Source organism: Oratosquilla oratoria, chromosome 27 (assembly GCF_046742065.1).
Source record: "Oratosquilla oratoria isolate Oo_2021 chromosome 27, ASM4674206v1, whole genome shotgun sequence".
NCBI classification, from domain to species: domain Eukaryota; kingdom Metazoa; phylum Arthropoda; class Malacostraca; order Stomatopoda; family Squillidae; genus Oratosquilla; species Oratosquilla oratoria.
In genome coordinates this window covers 52,485,511-52,507,960 of record NC_134803.1, presented here as the reverse complement: position 1 = coordinate 52,507,960, position 22,450 = coordinate 52,485,511, and the positions used below count along the sequence as shown (strand labels likewise).

At 42.4% G+C, this 22,450-nt stretch overlaps 1 protein-coding gene across 1 annotated transcript; it reads left to right on the top strand.

The window, feature by feature from the left end:
- Positions 1 to 19,253: 19,253 nt before the first annotated feature.
- Positions 19,254 to 21,617, top strand: LOC143039709 (uncharacterized). Its single transcript, XM_076209948.1, has 2 exons — positions 19,254 to 20,996; positions 21,275 to 21,617. The coding sequence occupies exons 1-2, from the start codon at positions 20,576 to 20,578 to the stop codon at positions 21,361 to 21,363; spliced, it is 510 nt and encodes a 169-aa protein (XP_076066063.1). The 5' UTR covers positions 19,254 to 20,575; the 3' UTR covers positions 21,364 to 21,617.
- Positions 21,618 to 22,450: the final 833 nt, after the last annotated feature.

The following is a 22,450-nucleotide window of genomic DNA, read 5'->3' as shown; positions in this document are numbered from 1 at the left end:
CACACACACACACACACAGAAACACACACAGTGAAATAATTTCAGTATTGCTGAACTACGAGTCGTTACTCCAACTATCATGAGAGGGGAGTTGGGTGTGCGTGTGCGTGTAATGTCACGGCATTACCCATAGATCGGTCATATATGAGCTCTGAGTTCTATTCCGGGAGGGAAATAGCTGTCGATCACGAGTCCAAAACGTGATCCAAAACCTTGGTGAATCGCATACACACACGCACACACACTCGTACATATTCATATACATATATGTATACAGGGTAGACAAGAAAAGACCTGTGGGAGGTATTGCCTATATATGGGATAGGATGATAGTTGGTACGAGTAGTAAAGAGTTTTGACGAGAGTAGTAGAGCCTGTGTTGGAAATAGAGAGAGTGAGTGGTTTGAGGTGTGACATCGCCAGGGGTGTATTATGTCGCCCTGGCTGTTCAATTTGTACATGGAAGGGGTGGTGCGAGAGGTAAGCGCAAAGGTAATGAATCGGGATTGGAGATGGTTAAAGAAAATGGAGAAAAATGGGAGATAAGCCAGTTGTTATTTGCTGACGTCACTGCGCTTGTAGCGGGGTTAGAGGAGGGATTAAGGAAGTTAGTGAGGGAAGTTGAAGATAAATATGGGTAAAAGTAAGGTGATGAGATGTACAAGGTAGCAAATTGGAAGTGAGTATTAAGGGAGAGAGACTGGAGGAAGTGGGTAGCTTTAGATACTTGGGTGCGAATGTGGCAGCAAAAGGAGAGGTTGGGGTAGAGGTAGAATGTAGATTGAGAGGAGCAAGTAAATGCCTTCGGGGATTAAAGAGTGTAATGAGAAATAGACATTTGGGAATGGACGCTAAGAGGAGATTGTATGAAGGAATGGTTGTGCAGAAACATGGAACATAAGAGAGGAAGGGAGGAAATGTTAAAATGTGTTTGAGATGAAATGCCTGAGAAGTATGATAGGGGTTACTAGGCTGGATAGGGTGAGAAACGAGGAGGTAAGGAGGAGAACAGGGGTAGTAAGGGAGTTGGGAGATAGGGTTGATGAAAGAGTATTGGAATAGTTAGGACACATGGAAAGAATGAGTGAAGAAAGATTAGTAAAATGGGTGTGGAAGGCATTGGTGGATGGAGTGAACAGGAGAGGGCAACCGAGGATGAGATGGATGGGTGGGATAAAACGGACATTGATATTGCGTGAAATGTCTATTGAGGAAGGAAGGGAGAAGACAGAAGATAGGAGTGAGTGGAGAATGGATGGTTGTGTATGGACGATGCTGTGATGCATGGAGGGGAGTGGGTGGGGGATGGGGGGTGAAGGAGTATGTGTGAATGATATTTTGACGCAGCCCGAAGGGATTTCTCCCCGTGTTCACTTTTTCTGCATGAAGGGACAGAGAGGGGGGGTTGCCGATTAAATGAAGCGGTGTTGCTGTGGATGGGCTGTGTCTTGCTGCATTGCTTCTGACCCAGGGCAGTAGGCAAGATGCAGGAGGAGCTAAGAAAAGAGAGAGGGAGGTGTGGTGAATGGGAGTGGAGTGGGTGGGGATGAAATGGGTAGGAGTGGTTTTATGCCTTTGACTTTGCCTACCTCCCTTGTAAAGGTGAAAAAGTTCACAGTTTTCCGAATCTTGCATTAGGGGAATGACCAGATATCAAATCACCTAATATACCCATGTGATATATTTTTACGTTTGGTCCTCAGGGGGAAATCATCAGAATTATATCTGTAAGAATGAAGTGATAATAGTAAAATATTATCAAAATGAAATGACACATATTTTGGCAAAGATAATACTATATACGGTGTAGGATACTTATGTAATATTGTCTTTGTCAAAATATGTGTCATTTAATTTTGGTAATATTTTACTACTGTAAATCCATTGTTACAGAAGTAAAACTGATGTTGTCCGCCTGAGGATGAAACGTCAAAATATATCACATGGCTACATTAGGTGATTTGATATCTGCTCATTCCCCTAATGCAAGAAGATTAATAAGAACTTTGAATAATCTTAAGAAAAAGTTGAATGACTGAGAATGCTGTCGTTTTCAACTCTATGTGCATACAAGAGAACCCCCTCCCTTACTTCTCCAGTATATCTATATGCATATATATATATATATATATATATATATGTATGTATGTATGTATATATATGTATGTATATATATGTATATGTATATATATATATATATATAAATGTACGTATATATATATATATATATATATATATATATATATATATATATATATATATACTATAATAAAGTAGCTAGAGAGGAAAATGAGAAATCTGGTCGAGTCTGCATGCACAACACTGGGAAAGGTCAGGAACCACAGAGAAGTATTTGTCAATCTGTCATTTGCAGGCGTCAGATTGGTTTTGGAGGAGAGGGTATTGGGCCAATTAGGATGCGACATTCTGAGACGTCCAGCGGGATGAGCCGTAAGGGGAGTATATGTAATGTATTCCTGCCTTGTCTGTCACTCTGAAGGAGACTTGTAGTCGAAACGTCAAAAATATAGTGTTCTCGCTCCAACCCGCGTTTCTCTACCACCTTTTCCACTCATCTGTCTTACCTTCATAGCAATATATATATATATATATATATATATATATATATATATATATATATATATATATATATATATATATATATATATGCAAGTACACACATACGTTCACACGCGCACGTACACACACACACACACAGACACACACACACACATACACACACACACACACACACACACACACACACACACACACACACACACACACACACACACGCACGCCCACACATACACATGCATACACACACACACATACACACACACACGCACACATACACACACACGCACACATACACATACGTACACACACACACACACACACACACACACACACATACACATGCATACACACACACATACACACACACACGCACACACACGCACACATACACACGTACACACACACACGTACACACACACACACACACACACACACACACACACACACACACACACACACACACACACACACACACACACACACATACACACACACATACACACACACACAAGTACACACAAAACAAACACACACACACACACACACACACACACACACACACACACACACACACACACACACACACACACACACACACACACACACACACACACACACACACACACACACACACACACACACACACACACACACACTCACACAAGCGCACACACACACACGCACACACACACACACACACACACACACACACACACACACACACACACACACACACACACACACACACACACACACACACACGCACGGAGGAATGGTAGAGGTCGGTATACATACAGAAATAAATGAGAGGGTCGCATCATCAACATTTATGTACTCTTTGCACGACAGCCAGTAAGGTACATAGATGTTGATATGCCCTTCTCCACTTTCTTGTTTAGTTTTCTGTATATATGTTGTTCTTCTATTGTTCTTCCTTGTGCTCTGAAGACGCCTTGATGGACGGAAGCGTTTGGTGTTCAGATCTTTTGGTTTCCCTGTGGTTTCTGAAAAGAAGAAAAAAAAAATACGAGTGTGTGTGTGTGTCTGTGTGTGTGTGTGTGTGTGTGTGTGTGTGTGTGTGTGTGTGTGTGTGTGTGTGTGTGTGTGTGTGTGCACGAGGGGGGAATGAAGGGTCGCTTCCCCGCCCCCTACATTAATGGACGTGCCAAACCGAGAGTATTGTGGCCACACTTTTAGTGTTGGGGAGGTTTGTGATGGTGATAGGGAGCTTGTGGTTGTTGGGGAGGTTGGGTGGTCATTTTTATTTAGCGGCTCTAGCGGTAGTCGCTCGAAGCAAAAAATAAATAAATAAATAAATAAATAAATAAATAAATAAATAAATAAATAAATAAATAAATAATAAAAATAATCCTCTGGGATTGTCGTCGCCAAGCCATTTTATTCAGCTGAGGGGAACCTTGTGGTTCCAAGGATGATTTTAATCCTCTTTTTGGGCTAAAAAATAAGTGCATTTTGGGGTTAAAAGAAAGGTCTGTTTTTCGAACTTTTCTGTCTATATATCTTTTATTCTTTTATATTTTTTTCTATTCTCATTTTCTAAAAAGTTCCAATTTCACTTTCTGTACTATTTCAAATGGTAATCTTTTTCCTGATCTGAATTGTTCTATTTCTAATCAGATTTATGCTTTTTCTTTCCATGTGTCCTTGTTTGGAAAGTTTTCTGAGGGCTATTCTTATTGTATTATTTTTTTTTTCTTAAATTTTCATATTTCCATTTCATGTGGGCTTATCTCTTTCTTTTTTATTTTCTTTGGCTTCTTTCTTATTTTCTTATTTTTTGTATATATTTCATTCAATTTTTATATAATTTTTTTTATCATTTCTTCTTTATTTTGTCCAGTTGAAGCTTACTGGAACCCTCTTTTTGGGCTGTATTCACTGCCTCCAGGTGTCGACATCGCTCCTGGTGCGGTACCATGCAGGAGGTGTCCTCCATCGAGGGTCGACTGGGCTCGGCCCCCATGACTAGCGGCGCCCTCCAGAGTCCCGAGTCGCCCTCGAGGACAACCTCCAGGAGCTCCTGTCTTCCTGGAGGCAGGAGGAAGAAACTGGATTGTCGGTCACCGAAGAACAGACGTCGTCCTCGTCATATTCATCGGTGCCGTGGGCCCAGCAATAGTCCTTTCCTCTTAGGCAGAAGTTACAAGGGACTGTGAGGAGGACTTTTTCCATAGTCGTGGGCTCGTTTTTCCTTTGTGCTTGGGCTTGTGAGAGCACCTCTTGAGTGGGCTCTGGACTCCTAGTATACCTTCTTGAATTGGGCTTTGGACTCGGGCTTCGTTTTCTTGCAGGACTTGGCCGGGGGGACAGTCGCCTCCATAGGGGAACCCCCAGCCTCCCGAACGTCTTCCTTTTGGGGTCTTCTTGGCATGCCTGGAACTTGGGCCTGATGCAGGCTTTTCGCCAGCTGAGGGCGCCGTCGTAAAACATTCCTGCCACAAGTCAGGACTTGCATGGTATCGAGACTCAGCAGTTGTGACTCCGCTTGTCGCATCTCCTTTTGCTGCCAATGTTGATGGTTAGTCTTTCGTGCGAGTGGTACACAAAAGGCGAAATTTCTTGAAGAGGGGTAGCATAAAACTCGGTAGTTCATGACTGACACGCACACACACACACACACACACACACACACACACACACACACACACACACACACACACACACACACACACACACACACACACACACACACACACACACATGTGTATATATATATATATATATATATATGCAGAAATATCACTAAAGTAACACTTGCCCCACAAATTTTGCTGAAAACCACTAAGGAAATCGGAAGGTAACAGTAATTCCCAAGCTCTTTCGTTTTATTCACATCTTCAGGGGAAGAACACGAAAGCGCTCGGGAATTACTTTTTCCTTCCGATTTTCTTTGTGGTTACCAGCAATATATCTATTATAATAAAGTAGCAGCCTCTGTCTGTCTGTCTGATTGTTTATTTGTTTGCTTGTTTGTACACAAACTCCTCCTAGGGTTTTAGAGATAGACCCCATAACCATATATATTCTGATACCTTATCACTCCAGGTACTTGCATAACTATATTTCATTTCGAAAAAAAGAAATTGGTTAGGGTTAAGGGTTAAAGTTAGGAGGTCTATGTAATATCCCCTGAAGTCGCGTAGTTTTTTTGTGACTTAAGAATTAATATGATTAAACAAACCATTGTATGTATCCATAAATGTTAATTATATTTGTGAAATTAATGTTGTCACAAACCATGATAGCTTTTGTAAGAAGAAAGCATGTTTATGGAAAATGATTGTATAATTTTACCAAATGTTAAAATATTGGTTATTTTCATTTAACTTTTGTGCGGGCGGAAATAGTTCATTCACAAACTCCTACGTTTTTGCAGATAAACTCTTATAACTATATATATTCTGAAGATAAATAAACTAGATACAAACCTCCCCAACACTAAAAGTGTGGCGACAATACTCTCGGTTTGGCACATCTATCAATGTAGGGGGCGGGGAAGCGACCCTTCATTCTCACCTCGTGCACACACAAACACACACATACACACACACACGCACACACAAACACACACACACACACATGTATTTTTTTCTTCTTTTCAGAAACCACAGGGAAATCAAAAGATCGGAACACCGAAAGCTTCCGTCCATCAGCAAGGCGTCTTCAGAGCACAAGGAGGAACAATAGAAAAACAACATAAATACAGAAACAAAACAAGAATCTGGAGAAGGGCATATCAACATGCACAAAGTACATAAATGTTGATGCGTCCTTCTCATTTATTGCTGTATGTATTCCGTCCTCTACCATTCCTCCATGTACTCCCAAGATGCCCCGACAGACGAAAACATTTAGCACCCTGTGTGTGTGTGTGTGTGTGTGTGTGTGTGTGTGTGTGTGTGTGTGTGTGTGTGTGTGTGTGTGTGTGTGTGTGTGTGTGTGTGTGTGTGTGTGTGTGCGTGCGTGCGTGTGTGCGTGTGTGCGTGTGTGCGCGCGTGTGTGTGTGTGTGTGTGTGTGTGTGTGTGTGCGTGTGTGTGTATGTGTGTGTGTGCGTGTTTGTGTGTGTGTGTGTGTATGTGCGTGTGTGTGTGTGTGTGTGTGCGTGTGTGTGTGTGTGTGTGTGTGTGCATGTGCGTGTTTGTGTGTGTGTGTGCATGTGCGTGTTTGTGTGTGTGTGTGCATGTGCGTGTTTGTGTGTGTGTGTGTGTGTGTGTGTGTGTGTGTGTGTGTGTGTGTGTGTGTGTGTGCGTGTGCGCGCGCGTGTGTGTCTGTGTGAAAACCTGTGATCAACGGTTTTTGCGCCCAAACAAAGCGCCCAAACACACCCCCTCCCCCCCCCCTGCGCGCTGCCACATATTTGTTTTAAGCTAGGCAATTAGAATAATTAGGATTGTGTCTAACACGCTCGTGAACAGTGTCTACCTCATGGAACAATTGCAACTGTGTCACCTCCCACATGAACATTATTCGTAGTACCCTTCACAACTAGGGACGGAGACGTAGAACTATTGGTAACGTCGGAAGCCGGCTAGCGGGCATTTTGACCTGACCTCCCGCAGGACACAAGCAGTCTAAGCATCGAGTTCATCAAAGGAGGTCGGACCGCTCGTTCTCGGAAGTCCAATCGTGTCCTTTCCTCCCTCATGTGACTGTTGGGGATTTTCATCCTTGTGAGCCAATCGAGTGTCGATTATTTGGGTACAAACCCCTCAAGCAAAAACTCTATGAGTGTAGTGCGATTGACCGGGACTACGTCGGTGAAGTGACTTGCAAGCCCATCACAGCGCCCGCCCAGGCCGTCACCCCCCGCCCCCACCAAAAACGAAGCAGCGCCGGTCGGAGCTCAGCAGGAGACCACGCTAATTGAAGACGTCTCCACAAGCAAGACACATATTAAGTACTAATACTTTAACAATTTCTTAAGCTAGGAACGCGCGCAGGGAATAGATAGGATGTATGTATGAAAGCCAACTGTTAAAACCCTTATTTAATGTCAAGTAGCATATTTCTAGTGTTTAATTATTTAATTCATTAAAACTCGCAATAGGAGTTCTGGGTTTCATTAGCCTAGGACGGTTCACTTAATGAGTTGTCCCATCATACCCCTCCCCCCTCTTTGATTTACTCTCACGCTTGCCTTGGAGGGAAGGCGAGTGGTCCCGAGATGTGATACAAATCGCCTGGACTTCGGTTCCCCAACTGCAGCTATCTTCCCCCTCCCTTCATCAATCACTTAAGGTACGTGTTACCCACACCACCTCATCTACCACCTTCTTCCACTGTCCAGGAATTTGCGTCAACTAACTTTCACGGCACAAAGCCCGCACAGAGTCACACCTGCTCCCAACTCTTGTAAATTTTTAAACATGTATTATTATGTGCACAATGAAGGAAGGACTTATACTAAATCATAAAAGTAACATCAGAAATAATAACTCGCTATTCAAACTTAAAGTCAATACAAAATGAATAACAAGAAATGAGTCCTTCCTTCACATCATAAATATGATTAGCTAGATAGGGAAACTTTTGTCTAGAGCATAGATAGGATGACCACACAAATTATTAATATACCATGCAAGTGGGTCCGCCCCACACCTTCACACTTACACTTCTTTCACTTTCTAACCTTTACCTTCACCTCTCACCCCCTCACCCCCCCCTTGCTCCCACACTTCTTACTTACCTATCTTCAATTATTATTATATTATAATTCTACATGTCGTATCCAATTTTTTTTCTTTGTCTTTTTTCTTCCAGTAAGACCTTCTGTTCCCATGGGGATGACGGTTAGTGACTTAAAAGGTTAAGGGAGGGTATTGAATTCTTATTGTCATACTTAGTGGATTTTTTTTTTTTTTTTAATGATATCACGTGCGATTAATCGCACGTGTTATCATTACATATAATAACAATAATAATTGTTAGTAATAACAGTTAATGTGTTAGTTGGGTTAGTATTGTTAGTTGAACAATGAAAGTGTGTGTAGTGATGTATTGAGCGTTATAAAATGTATTTAGGTTCGGGGGGGGGGGGCCGGTTGATGATTGGGGACACTCTAGGCCACCAGTTGTGATCGTGTCCGTCTTCTGTGTCGATGTTTTCACTGAGGTGTACTATTTCCGGGTTTGTGATTGTAAGTCTGTTCCATGTTCTGTAAGCTAGTCTGTAGAGTCTTGTGTTCAGTGGCTCGAGTTTATGTTGTGTATGTAGTTCTTCTATTGTGTTTAGGTATGGGGATATGGAGTGTGTGGCGAATTAAAGTGTTTTGTTTTGTACTGATTGTAGTTTTTGGAGTTGGTTTGGTTTTAGTGTGATAGCTGTTATTGGTATGTATTCTAGTTGTGGACGTATGAGTACTTTGTATAGTCTTAGTATGAGTTTGGTGTCTAGGTTTCTGAATCGTTTTAGTGTGTGTAGTGTTTTTTCTGCTAGATGTTTTCTGTTTTGTGTGTGTGTTTGTAGACCTCTGCTCCCAAGTGTTAATCCTAGTATTTTTATGTTTCTTTGTTTGTGTATGTGTGTGTCTCCTATCCATATTTCTGTTGGTTTCTGTGTTGATATGTTAAGTAATTGGAACTTTGTTGTGTTTGTTTGTATTTTCCATTTGTGTTCATATGTGTTTATTGTTTCTATTGTTCTGCTTGTTTTTAGTGCTAACATGTTTTTGCCTTTTTTACTTGGATATGTGATTATTTGTGTTAGGTCGTCTGCAAATTGTATGTGTGTGACTCCGTGTGTCGGGTTGGGGGTGTCGTGTGTGTAAAGGTTGAATAGTGTTGGTGAAATAATGCTTCCTTGGGGGACTCCACTGTGTATATTGAAGGGTCTTCCTATGTAATGGTGTATTCGTATCTGTGCGTGTCTGTTGTCGATGTAGTTGCAGAGTATTCTTGTGAGTATGTCTGGGGGGGGGGGTGTTTGGTGTATTTTGTATTTGAGTCCTGTGTGCCATATTTTGTCAAATGCTTTTGTTGTCTCGTGATATTATGTTGCATCCGTGGTTGTGTCTTTGGCTTATGGCTATTGTTTCGTATAGTGTGGCTATGGCTGTGTGTGTTCCTCTTTGTCTTGTGAATCCATGTTGGTGTTCGTTTATTAGGTTGTTATTGTATAAGTGTTTGAGTAGTCTTCGTTGTATGAGTTTTTCTAGTATTTTTCCTGGGACTTCGAGTAATGATATCGGTCTGTAGTTGTTTATGTTTGTGAGGTCTTTTCCGTGTTTGGGTATGAATGTTAGTGTGGCTGTTTTGAAGGTGTCGGGGAAGTATCCCATGCTGAATGTTTCATTGAATATTTCTGTGAGTAATTGTAGTGTTGAGTCTGGTATGTTAGTTAGTGTTATTTTGTTTATTTGTGACTGTCCAGGTGTTTTGTCTTTGGAGTTTTTTATTATGCTTTTGATGTTATCTAGTGTAAAGGGTTTTGTGAGTGTGTTGTCTGGGTCAAGTCGTCTCATGTCAACTAAGTTAAAAGGTGTGATGTCGTCTTGTATTTCTTGTACATGTGCTGTGATTGTTCTTTCATGTTCCATGTCAAATGTTGCATTTTCTGTTGGTGTGATTCTGAATACGTTTTACCAGTGTTGTCTGAATATGTGTTCTTTGTCTTTGTCTTTATGTATCTTGTGGTTATTGTGTATGATGTAAGGGGTGGTGCTAGTAGGTGTTCCTGTTAGTTTTTTAATTTGTGTCCAGAAATATTTGGTGTCATTGTATTTTAGGTTTATTTTTCGTATTTCATTGTTCCAATGTTTGTAGTATAGTTGTTTGTTTTCTTCTAGTAGTTTATCTTGTATGTCGCGTAGTGTTCGTATTGCTTGTGGTGTCCATGTGCCGCTGTTGTGTGCTCATGTTTGTAGTTGTTGGTATTGCCACTGTAATAATTTTAATGTATCTGATTGTCTTGGGTGTGGTAGTATTTTGTGTTTTGTTTGGGGAATGTGTTTGCCCATGGCTTGTTGTATCATAGTGTACCATGTGTTAAGTTTGTCGTCTATGTATTGTTTGTTACGTGTTGTTCTTTGTCTTTGTTTGTCGTATTTTGTTCTTTCTTTGTTTAATGTGTTTTTGAATTCTGTCCAGTCTGCTTTGTGGAATGTGTATCTAGCTGGTGTAGGTATTGTTATGGGTTTGGTTGCTAGTGTTAAGTGTATTGGAATGTGGTCTGATGTAGTTAGTTGGCCTGGTGTGATTCTGTAGTTTAAGTGATGATGTCGGTTTGTTAGTATTATGTCTGGTGTTCCTTGTCCATTGTGTGTAATGTAGGTAGGAAAGTCTGGTCCTAAGTGTGTTAAGTGTCCTCTTTGTATTAATTGTGCTATTTGTCTTCCTGTAGTGTTTGCGTTGCTGTGTCCTAGTGTGGGGTGTTTAGCGTTCATGTCTCCTATTATGTATATAGGGAGTCTTTTTTCTCGTTAGTCTTAGTATGTCGTCTGGGAGGTAAGTATAATGTTGCTATTATAATGGGTCCTTGGTTTGTGTCAATTTTCACTGCTAGTATTTCGTCCTGAAAGTCATCTAATATTTTGTGTTTGATGCTGTGTTTGATGGCTATTGCTATTCCTGCTTGTGTTTGGTTAGAGTCGTTTCGTCGGTGTACTGTGTAATTGTATATTTTTAATCTATCGGGTGTACCTATTGAGTTTAAAAGTATAATGTCTGGTGTTGTTATGTTGTACATATTACAAAGTTCGTTTCTTCTGTTGAATGTCCATAGTATTATGTTGTGTTGGATGATGTGTATTTGTTCCATGGTGTTGAGGTAGAAGTGTGTTGTAACTGTTTATTCGGCGTTGTGTGTCCAGTGGTGTTCGTGTTCTGTGTTCTTGTCGTGGAGGTCGAAGTGTCCTTGTTTGAGTTTGTTGAATTTGGTTTTGTTTACTCTTACAATGTTGTAGTGTGTTAGGTCTATTTTGTCTGTGGCTATTTTTTCAATTATGTCTTTCTCTTGTTGTGGTGCTGTGTATATTATTTTGATTTTCTGGTTGGTGATGAGTGTTTTTAGTGTTTCGTGTGTGGGGTCTGATGGTATCTGTTCTGTTTCAGATGTTACAAGTTGAAGTCCCAGGCTGTTTGTTTGGTTTGGTGTTTGTTTTTGTGGGGGGTTAGTGTCATTGGTGTTAGGTGTTCGTTTTTGTGGGGGGTTAGTGTCATCAGTGTTTGGTGCGGGTCTCTTCAGTGTTTATTCTGTTGTCTCCATTGGCTCAGTGGTCTGTACGTCGGTAGGTGTTATGAGGGGTTTGGTGTGGTTATGAAGGGCTTTAGCTAATAGTTGTGTGTTAATGGCTTGGGGAGGGATGCTGACTGTGGGTAGGCCATTGGCTTGGTATACTGCGTTCAGTGTGTTTTGGAATGTTCCTGGTTCCTGTGTATCCATGAGGGTGGCTAGTGTAATGGCTGTATTTATTGTTGTGAGGTGGTGAAGTGATGTGGTCGTGTTTGTTGGTGTAGGGAGGAGTGCAGGTTTTGATGTAGTGACAGAGGCATATGTTTGTGAATTGGTTTGTGTCTGTTGTTGTTTTTGTCTGATTTCCTTTTCCTTTTCCTTCCTCTTGGGGCAGCGGTGTGCAACTGCTGGATGGTCCCCATGGCATAGTAGGGATTTTGTGAGAACACATGTACATTTGTCTCGTCGGTGTTGAGTGGATGCGCAGTTGGAGCAGGCCATGTATGGGGATGGGTGTGGGCAGTGTTTGCGTATGTGTTCAAGTGAGTAACAGTTGGTGCATTGTGGGATGTATGTGTATGTTTCCTGTTTCAGTGTATGTGTTGGAAATGATTGAGAGAACATCTTTAGTCCCTTGAGGAGGCAGTCTTTCACCATTTGTGTAGTTTCGAATTTTATCTTGAGAATGTTTCTGGTGCGTGGAAGAGTGATGACTTGTGTAACGTGTGTGTTGGGATTCAGTCTTTCTATTTCGTGTTTGATTTCTTCTGTTGTGTGTTCTGTAACATAAGGGTCTATGTGTGTAATGACTAGTGTTCTGTTGGCGTTAAGTTCAGGAGGGTCTTGTATGTCGTATCCGTTGTTAGAGAAGAATGTTTTGGTGTCCTTTTGGCATAGTGTTTCAGTTGTTGTGTCGTCTGTGAGTAAGATGTATGCTTTTTGTTGTGGTATCAGTCTGTGTATGTATATGTTTTGTTTGGCCAGAGTGTCCCAGAGTTCCTTTGTTCGTTGTCGGTGGTTATCTGTGGGACGTAAGTCCCTGATCCTGACTCTACCCATTGCGCCGAGCGCAATGGGTTAGGTGTTCTCGTGTTCTAGCGTTGTTGTTTGTGTTACTCGTGTTGTGTAAAGGGGTGGTGATTGTGTAGCGATTGTTGTAGGGGCGGGGGCAGGAAACGTTAGTTATCGGTTAGTGAGTGGGAAAAAATCTTGACTATTACACTGACAATTGCCGCGAGCGTAGACGGGGGAGTGGGTATCGGCGCGGGAGTCGTGGGTGGGCGGCTACTATCCCTGGTGGGTACTGACCAAGCACGCACGCGTCTATGCCAGTTGTGCCGAAGAGGCACGACACTGGGAGGGGGGTTCCCCCTCTACTACAGAACAGACCAAGTTTTCAGACCCCAAGGGCTATGGCTGTCTGTAGCAGAGTTAAGGGGACGTAAGTCATCCAGCAGAGCGAGTTCTCGGAGCTTCGAGAATGTCTCGGGTACTGGGAATTTCTTCTTCTAAAACTGCGGAGCGACGATACTAACACCACGGCGGTTGGGCAACAAGTCGACCACCATGACCGTAGATTAGCTTCAGTTGAATAGGAAAAGTCATGTTCATTTCGTCCAGAGTCACAGTGAGCTGTTGAGACAATTTTAACATGGTCAAATTCTCGACCACCATGACCGTAGATTAGCTTAAGTTGAATAGGAAAACTCATCTTCATTTCGACGTCAGTCACAGTGAGCGTCGAAAATAATTTTAACATGGTAAAACTCTCGACCACCATGACTGTAGATTAGCTTAAGTTGAATAGGAAAAGTCATGTTCATTTCGTCGTGAGTCACAGTGAGCGTCGAAAATCATTTTAACATGGTAAAATTCTCGACCACCATGACTGTAGATTAGCTTAAGTTGAATAGGAAAAGTCATGTTCATTTCGTCGTGAGTCACAGTGAGCTGTTGAGACAATTTTAAAATGCTAGAAAGTGCTTGGCCATCAGGACTGTGGAGGAGCTTATCGTAAGTCAGGTTCATTTTGAAGTCCGTCACAGTGACCCATCGCATTTCATTTAATATTTTAAATTGCTTGGCCATCAGTATTGTGATTATTTTGAAATCGTGGACCTGTCGCCTCACTTTTAACATGCATGTTTGGCCATTAGGACTTTAGTTGAGCTTAGGTTCAAAATCATAAGTCAGGTTCATTTTGAACTGTCAGTGACCCATTGGCGACTCAGCAGGCAAGGGAGGCGGCGGTGGCTCAGCAGGCAGGGCGGTCCTGTAGTAAGGGGTGACTCTAGGCTACAGGGTCAGGAATGAGCAAACATCAGGAGAGAGCCAGTTGGCTCTGTTTAGGTTGGAGCAGTTTATTAAGGACCAAGGGGGCATATATAAAACAGTGACAGGGCTTTACATCACATTTGGGGAATATCCTGTTTGGGGTATAGAAGACAGTTGGATAGGAGCCGATATAGGAAACATCACAATAATTTATATTTTGAGAGGGGAGTGTACCATGATTGGCTAGAAGGCAATATACAGTCCAGGTATTTCTACTTTTGTGTGAGATATGGGTTCCTACAGGCATCACACACACCAAAAAAGTAATTTCCTTCAATGTTGTTAATGAGGCTTTTAGCTTTTTCCTGAATGTTTGCCAACTAACATTAACGCTGGTCTTGTTCTGGTGTTGAATCCAAGTCACCAGCACTTTTTCCATCCTCTCCATTGTCAACGATCTGGTGTAATGTCCTAGGACCTAGATGAACCTGCTTCCACAGTTGCTCGTATTTTTGCAGCATTGCCTCCGATGCACCTCTGTGCGCTCTCCCTCAATCCCAGGACATGGAATATGACCAAAGTTTTTTGTCCTTTTTTGTCCAGCTCAAAATTTCCATCACTGTATTTTCCTAGTGGGAGGGCTGCTGCTGGTTCCAAGAATATGAAGGACGTTTTGGGGCCATCTTGACGAACAAGTAAAGTGGCTGGACAGGCTGTAACTAAAAACAAGAGGGCTGTAAACATTGAACTGGGAGCAGGAGCGGCCACCTGTCAGCAGGCAGTGGAACTACACATCTGCCACACTGTTTGAAATGCGGTTGGGGCAAATCGCATCTTAGCAAACAAATTGCACAATTTTAATTAATTGTAATATTTTCAATGTTCCATCCTACAGACTCAATTCAGGGTTCATTTTGAACATATGTCCTACCTGTTCAGCTCTCACACCTCTATGTGAAATCATGTGAGCAATCCCACCTCTGCCTTCCTCACCTTCTTCACTCATTCTTTCCACGTGTCCAAACCATCCCAATACTCTTTCATCAACCCTATCTCCCAACTCCCTTTCCACCCCCGTTTTCCTCCTCACCTCATTTCTCACTCTATCCAGCCTAGGAATATAATGAAAAAAGTTCAGTTCAGCTAAAGTATTGTCTATTAACTTCCTTCATTTATGTTCCAGGACCCAAGTAGTTGGATTGTGGAGACCTACCCTTGGCCCCCTGGCAGCCATGCAGGACCTCAAGCCCTCATCACACTCAGGCCAGAAGATGTTGGATATGATAATTTGGCTCCTTCTATCCCCAATTCCAGAGGCCAGGACAAATTTAAACCTGATAGTCAAGGGGAGAATGATCCTTTGGTAAGAGAACTAATATATGCACAGTGTAATAAGTGCTATTAATAATCAATCTACATACCAAGGGCTATTTCCCCTTTTACAAGGGAGGTAGCCAGTCAAGGCATGTACCCACTTTTAAAATTTCTTTTAAATCCTTGTGGATGAAGGACTATCCCGGTCTCCCATCCACTGTCTAGGTCAGAAAATGCAGAAAAGACCATACCTCCACAAAATAATGACAATAATAATAACAACAACAGTACATACATATACCAAGGGAGGTAGCCAAAAATAACAAAGGCATAAAAACCATTCCCACCCATTCCATCCCTATCACACTCCCCTCCACCCGCTTCCCTCCCTCTTATCTTGGCACCACCTGGATGACGGGTCATCCCTGTATCTTGTCCACTGCCCGGGGTCAGAAGCAGTATCGTAAGACACAGCACGTCCACAGCAAGGATACCGTTGGCCTGAGTGGTTTCAAATTGGACTCCACGGCTGCCCTAGCCGCCCTCGACCTGTTGGTGAGATGGCGGGTAAATCGGAGCAAGTGACCAAAATGATTTGGTCCAAACTTGCCCCACAGGGAGAGAGTCGGTCAAAGTGCATAGCAAGGTAAGCATGAGCAGCCTGAGTCCAAGGGCGTGGCAGTGGCATCCCTCCAAATTTGGGCCTTTTCACCCAGTAATCATCTTTTGGCCTCTGGCACCCATACCGTTGGCCTGAGTGGTGTCAAATTGGACTCCACGGCAGCCGTAGCCTCCGTCGTCCTGTGGGTGAGATGGCGGGTAAATTGGAGCAAGTGACCAAAATGACCCAAAATCCAAAAAATCTCAATGAATTTAGCCGAAACTTCGAAGGTCACCGATTTGGTCCAAACTTGCCCCACAGGGAGATAGTCGGTCAAAGTGCACAGCAAGGTAAGCATGAGCAGCCTGAGTCCAAGGGCGTGGCAGTGGCACCCCTCCAAATTTCGGCCTTTTTACCCAGTAATCACATTTTGGCATATGGCACCCATACCGTTGGACTGAATGGTGTCAAATTGGACTCCATGGCAGCACTAGCCACCCTCGACCTGTGGGTGAAATGGCGGGTAAATCGGAGCAAGTGACCAAAATGACAAAAAATCCAAAAAATCTCAAAGGATTAACCGCCATGAATTTAGCCGAAAATTCGAAGGTCACCGATTTGGTCCAAACTTGCCCCACAGGGAGAGATTGGATCAAAGTGCACAGCAAGGTAAACATGAGCAGCCTGAGTCCAAGGGCGTGGGAGTGGCACCCCTCCAAATTTGGGCCTTTTCACCCAGTAATCACCTTTTGTCCTCTGGCACCCATACCGTTGGCCTGAGTGGTGTCAAATTGGACTCCACGGCAGCCCTAGACACCCTCGACCTGTGGGTGAGATGGCGGATAAATCGGAGCAGGTGACCAAAATGACCCAAAATCCAAAAAATGTCAAAGGACCCCATGAATTTAGCCGTAAATTCGAAGGTCACCGATTTGGTCCAAACTTGTCCCACAGGGAGAGATTGGGTCAAAGTGCACAGCAAGGTAAGCATGAGCAGCCTGAGTCCAGGGGCGTGGCAGTGGCAGCCCTCCAAATTTGGGCCTTTTCACCCAGTAATCACCTTTTGGCCTCTGGCACCCATCCCGTTGGCCTGAGTGGTGTCAAATTGGACTCCACGGCAGCCCTAGCCGCCCTCGTCCATTGGGTGCAATGTCGGGTAAATCGGAGCAAGTGATCAAAATGACCCAAAATCCGAAAATTTGAAAGTCACTGATTTGGTCCAAACCTGCCCCACAGGTAGAGAGTCGATCAAAGTGCACAGCAAGGTAAATATGAGCAGCCTGAGTCCAAGAGCGTGGCAGTGGCAGCCCTCCAAATTTGGGCCTTTTCACCCAGTAATCACCTTTTGGCCTCTGGCACCCATACCGTTGGCGTGAGTGGTGTCAAATTGGACTCCACGGCAGCCCTATCTGCCCTCGACCTGTGGGTGAGATGGCGGGTAAATCGGAGCAAGTGACCAGAATGAGCCAAAATTAGAATGTGACCGATTTGGTCCAAACTTGCCCCACAGGGAGACAGTCGGTCAAAGTGCACAGCAAGGTTAACATGAGCAGCCTGAGTCCAAGGGCGTGGCAGTGGCACACCTCCAAATTTGGGTCTTTTCACCCAGTAATCAAGTTTTGGCCTCTGGCACCCATACCGTTGGCCTGAGTGGTGTCAAATTGGACTCCACGGCAGCCCTAGCCGCCCTCGACCTGTCGGTGAGATGGTGGGACCTTTTTCTTTTGTTCTATGTTGTTAGTTATCTCTTCAATTAATTCCATTACTGCTGTTGACGTTGAAAGATTTCGTTGAAATCCATATTGACAATGGTAAATGACGTCATTTTTTTATAAATGAGTCAAGGCGAATTGTGAATAACTTTTCAAGAATTTTGGAAAACTGTGGTAATAGTGAAATTGGTCTATAGTTATTATAACTAGATTTGTCGGCTGATTTGAATATCGGTATTACTTTTGCTATTTTCATTGCATCTGGAAATATTCCTTGTTCAAATTATTTACTGCATATTGTCAGAAAATTATTTTTGATGATAGGCATAATTTGTTTTACGAGGTTGATATTGATTCCTGTGCAATCGAGTGATTTCTTGTTCTGCATTGATTTTACTGTGTTCATAAGTTCGTTTTCCGTGACGGGTTTTAAAAACAGTGTTATTTATTCGGTGTTTCAAAAATGTCTCATAAGTTTGATGTGTTGTCTTTATTTGTTTCGCGAGGTTAGGTCCTACACGTGAGAAAAATTCATTAAATTCGTTTGCCACTTCTTTTTTAGTTTTTCCTTTTTTAATAATGTCTGACGCAAATTCCTGGACAGTGGAAGAAGGTGGTAGATAAGGTGGTGTGGGTAACACGTACCTTAAGTGATTGATGAAGGGAGGGGGAAGATAGCTGCAGTTGGGGAACCGAAGTCCAGGCGATTTGTATCACATCTCGGGACCACTCGCCTTCCCTCCAAGGCAAGCGTGAGAGTAAATCAAAGAGGGGGGAGGGGTATGATGGGACAACTCATTAAGTGAACCGTCCTAGGCTAATGAAACCCAGAACTCCTATTGCGAGTTTTAATGAATTAAATAATTAAACACTAGAAATATGCTACTTGACATTAAATAAGGGTTTTAACAGTTGGCTTTCATACATACATCATATCTATTCCCTGCGCGCGTTCCTAGCTTAAGAAATTGTTAAAGTATTAGTACTTAATATGTGTCTTGCTTGTGGAGACGTCTTCAATTAGCGTGGTCTCCTGCTGAGCTCCGACCGGCGCTGCTTCGTTTTTGGTGGGGGCGGGGGGTGACGGCCTGGGCGGGCGCTGTGATGGGCTTGCAAGTCACTTCACCGACGTAGTCCCGGTCAATCGCACTACACTCATAGAGTTTTTGCTTGAGGGGTTTGTACCCAAATAATCGACACTCGATTGGCTCACAAGGATGAAAATCCCCAACAGTCACATGAGGGAGGAAAGGACACGATTGGACTTCCGAGAACGAGCGGTCCGACCTCCTTTGATGAACTCGATGCTTAGACTGCTCTGTGTCCTGCGGGAGGTCAGGTCAAAATGCCCGCTAGCCGGCTTCCGACGTTGCCAATAGTTCTACGTTCCCGCCACTAGTGTTGAAGGGTACTACGAATAATGTTCATGTGGGAGGTGACACAGTTGCAATTGTTCCATGAGGTAGACACTGTTCACGAGCGTGTTAGATACAATCCTAATTATTCTAATTGCCTAGCTTAAAACAAATATGTGGCAGCGCGCAGGGGGGGAAGGGGTGTGTTTGGGCGCTTTGTTTGGGCGCGAAAACCGTTGAGCTTGGCTATGAGAACACGAATCTAAAGGGGGGGGGGTGTTTCTAGATAATTAGAAGTCTCTCCCTTCGTTAAGGCACTGAAATTGATTGTCAAAATGGCACGACAGTTGAAGAGGATAAAGAGGAGGAGAAAGGACAGGATTTACTACTAGAAGTCTTAAAGACTCTGGTAATTCCCCCGAGTATAGGGAATGAAGGGCCGTAACGGTGAGAAATCAGACGAGAAAATGGGAAGGGGAGACAGCGAGCAGGGTGTCACAATTTCAAAAATTGTGACAATGTCTATGAATTCATCGGTGTTATTAATTTTGGGCCTAGTTAAGTTGTTTATTACTTCCCATGTCTTTTTTATATTACCTTTATAATTTTCAAGCAGTGTGTGTATTTTTTTCACAGTTGCGTAAAATTTTTGTAAGTTTGTTTTTGTACACTTTGTATTTGTTTTCGTCTGTCAAGGACTTGCTTTTAATAGATTTCTTGTAAAGTTGGTTTTTCTTTCGACACGCGTTCTTAAGACCGTTTGTAAACCATGGTTTTGAGTTTACGTTACATGGTTTTATTTCTACTTCTCTCTCTGGGCAGCATTTGTTTACATTACTCATGATAATGCTTACAAATTCGTTATATGATAGATTGGCATTTTCCGACTCGTAAACCTGATCCCAATTTTCTTCTTTTAAGCATTGATTTAATTTTGCTATATTTTTTTCGTCTATTTTACGTTTTAGCATAATTCTGGGTTTTGTTATGCAATGCATTTCTTTTGGATTGATAGTGAATACCGGTAGATGGTCACTTATATCACTTATTAAGATACCACTATGAATCTCGGAGTTTACAATATTGGTGAAAATGTTATCTATCAATGTTTCACTTGTATTTGTTATTCGGGTTGGTTTATTTATCAAAGGATATATACCTAAAGAGAAAATCATATCTGTAAAGTGTCTTGTTTGTTCGTGAGTCTCATACCTAAGTAAATCTATGTTAAAGTCACCACAGAGATATAGATTTTTATTTCTAAATGGAGTTATGATTTCTTCAAGCATATTTGTGAACTCATTAATGTTTGTGCCTGGCTTTCTGTAAATACTTGTTATGACGGTATTTTTGTTTTGTTTTACTGAAAATCTCAACAGCTACGCAATCAAATAGGTTTTCATGCGAATTAGTGGATTGATTTATTAGTTTGCATGAAATTTATTTTTTTATTAAGATAAGAGACTCCACCGCACTGCACATTCGCTGCCGGGCAGCGGCGGAGAAAGGTTGTTCCGATCATAACTCCAGATAATCTTTTTGAGTTATATGACCACGAAATTTGGGAAGAAAAGGAGCTCCTTAGATCACACCTATGCTACTATTGAATCCTCCCAGGAAGTTAACAACATGGATATGACTCTGCCACAGAGTCGGAATAATGAAAACTGTGAAGGAAGTAGCATGGGAGAGACGTCAACACAGGGAGTAGGAGAAGTGAAGGGCTGGACCGAGATAGCTGAAAACTTGAACGACAGTGTCAACAATGCCGGTTCCCGTGCCAAGAGATTGAAGGTTAGTGGAAAGACTGAAGACCAAGCTAAATCTGCCACCACGAAAGATCCCTTAATGACTGCAATAGAAGCAGCCGGCATGGACCAGGACTTGATAATTGAAGAAAATAACACCGCAGACACTAAAGCAGCTGATGTGAATCAAGATATAGTCGGGGACATCACCACGTCCACTGGTAAGGAAAGACTTATGATAACATTTCCAGAAAAATGTAACCTCTCTCTGGAAAACAAATATACCTGGTATATGGCACTATTAAAACAACACCCTGACTGTAGGCCACTCTTTAAGGAAGGGAGGAATGCACCATATATCACATTAATCAATGGTCAGCAATATAACACCATGATAACAGATGGCTTCCAGGGACAAGTAATGAAACCTATAACTGGCTTACAACGTACTGTGGTCATTTTTGACGTACCTACTTATATAAATGTCAATTTATTACAGTGTCCACCAGGATTCCAGTGGCTAAAACGACGGATGGTTGGGAAAAATCCAAGGCCACAACTCCTAGGAGCAGTATCAGGACCTATTGACACAGAAACTCACATCATCGGTGTTGGAAGGAAGAGAGTTGCTCCCTATGTTCCAGAGTCAAAAGTGTAGCAAATGGGGACACAAAAGTTGGCGATGTCGAACTACATATGTGCGATGCAGATACTGTGCTGGGGGACATCTCTCAGAGGAGTGCTGGGAAAAGATTCAACAAAAAGTAGCTGTACCACCGAAATGCTGCAACTGTGGAGGTCAACACAATGCAAGTTCTCCAGTATGCCCTAAAAAACCACGCTACAAGACTCTACCACCAAGTATACCAAGTATACCCACTACTGTATTATTGTATACCAAACTGCTCCTCCACCTACAAGAACTGCTTGGAACGTCACAGCAATGCAGGAAGAATTTCCACCTTTGCAACAGGAGAAAGCAACAACTAATTCTACAACTAAGGTGAGGTCACTATCCGTTACTCAGTCAAATAAAGTAAATATAGTGGCTAAAGAGCAGGAACGACTAAGTATAGCAGTGGACAGACTTAATACATTGTTAAATGAAAGTATAGAAGAATTAAGAGCAGATAGAGTAAGGCTTGAGAGAAAGATGAAAGAATACACAGACTCTAAATTTAAAGAAGTGCAGGAATTAGTGCATCAAAACATACAAAAAGTCCAACAGGAAGTACAGGAATTTGTGCAACAAGACATTCAGAAAGTACATCATGAATTACAGGAAACTGTGTATCAAGGCATTCAGAAAGTTCATCAAGAAGTAAAGGAAACTGTGCATCAAGAAATACAGAAGGCTAACTGTCAACAAGCAAAGAATATGGAATCTATCATGGAAAAACTTGAAATTTTGAAAAAGAGAGATAAGGAGAGACACGAAAATTATGAACAGCTATCTAGGAATATAGAACTAATTCTAGAGAAATTTGAAGCCTTCAGAAGAGAAGTCTTAGCTAGCCAGAACAATAAACAGTGGCCCCCACCAAAATGATGCAAAACCCTACAATGAATAACAAAATTTTCCATTTATTGACATGGAATGTTAATGGACTAAGAGATAGGGTAACTGATATACATGCATATATTCTTCAACAGAGCCCTGACTTCATAGCTGTAC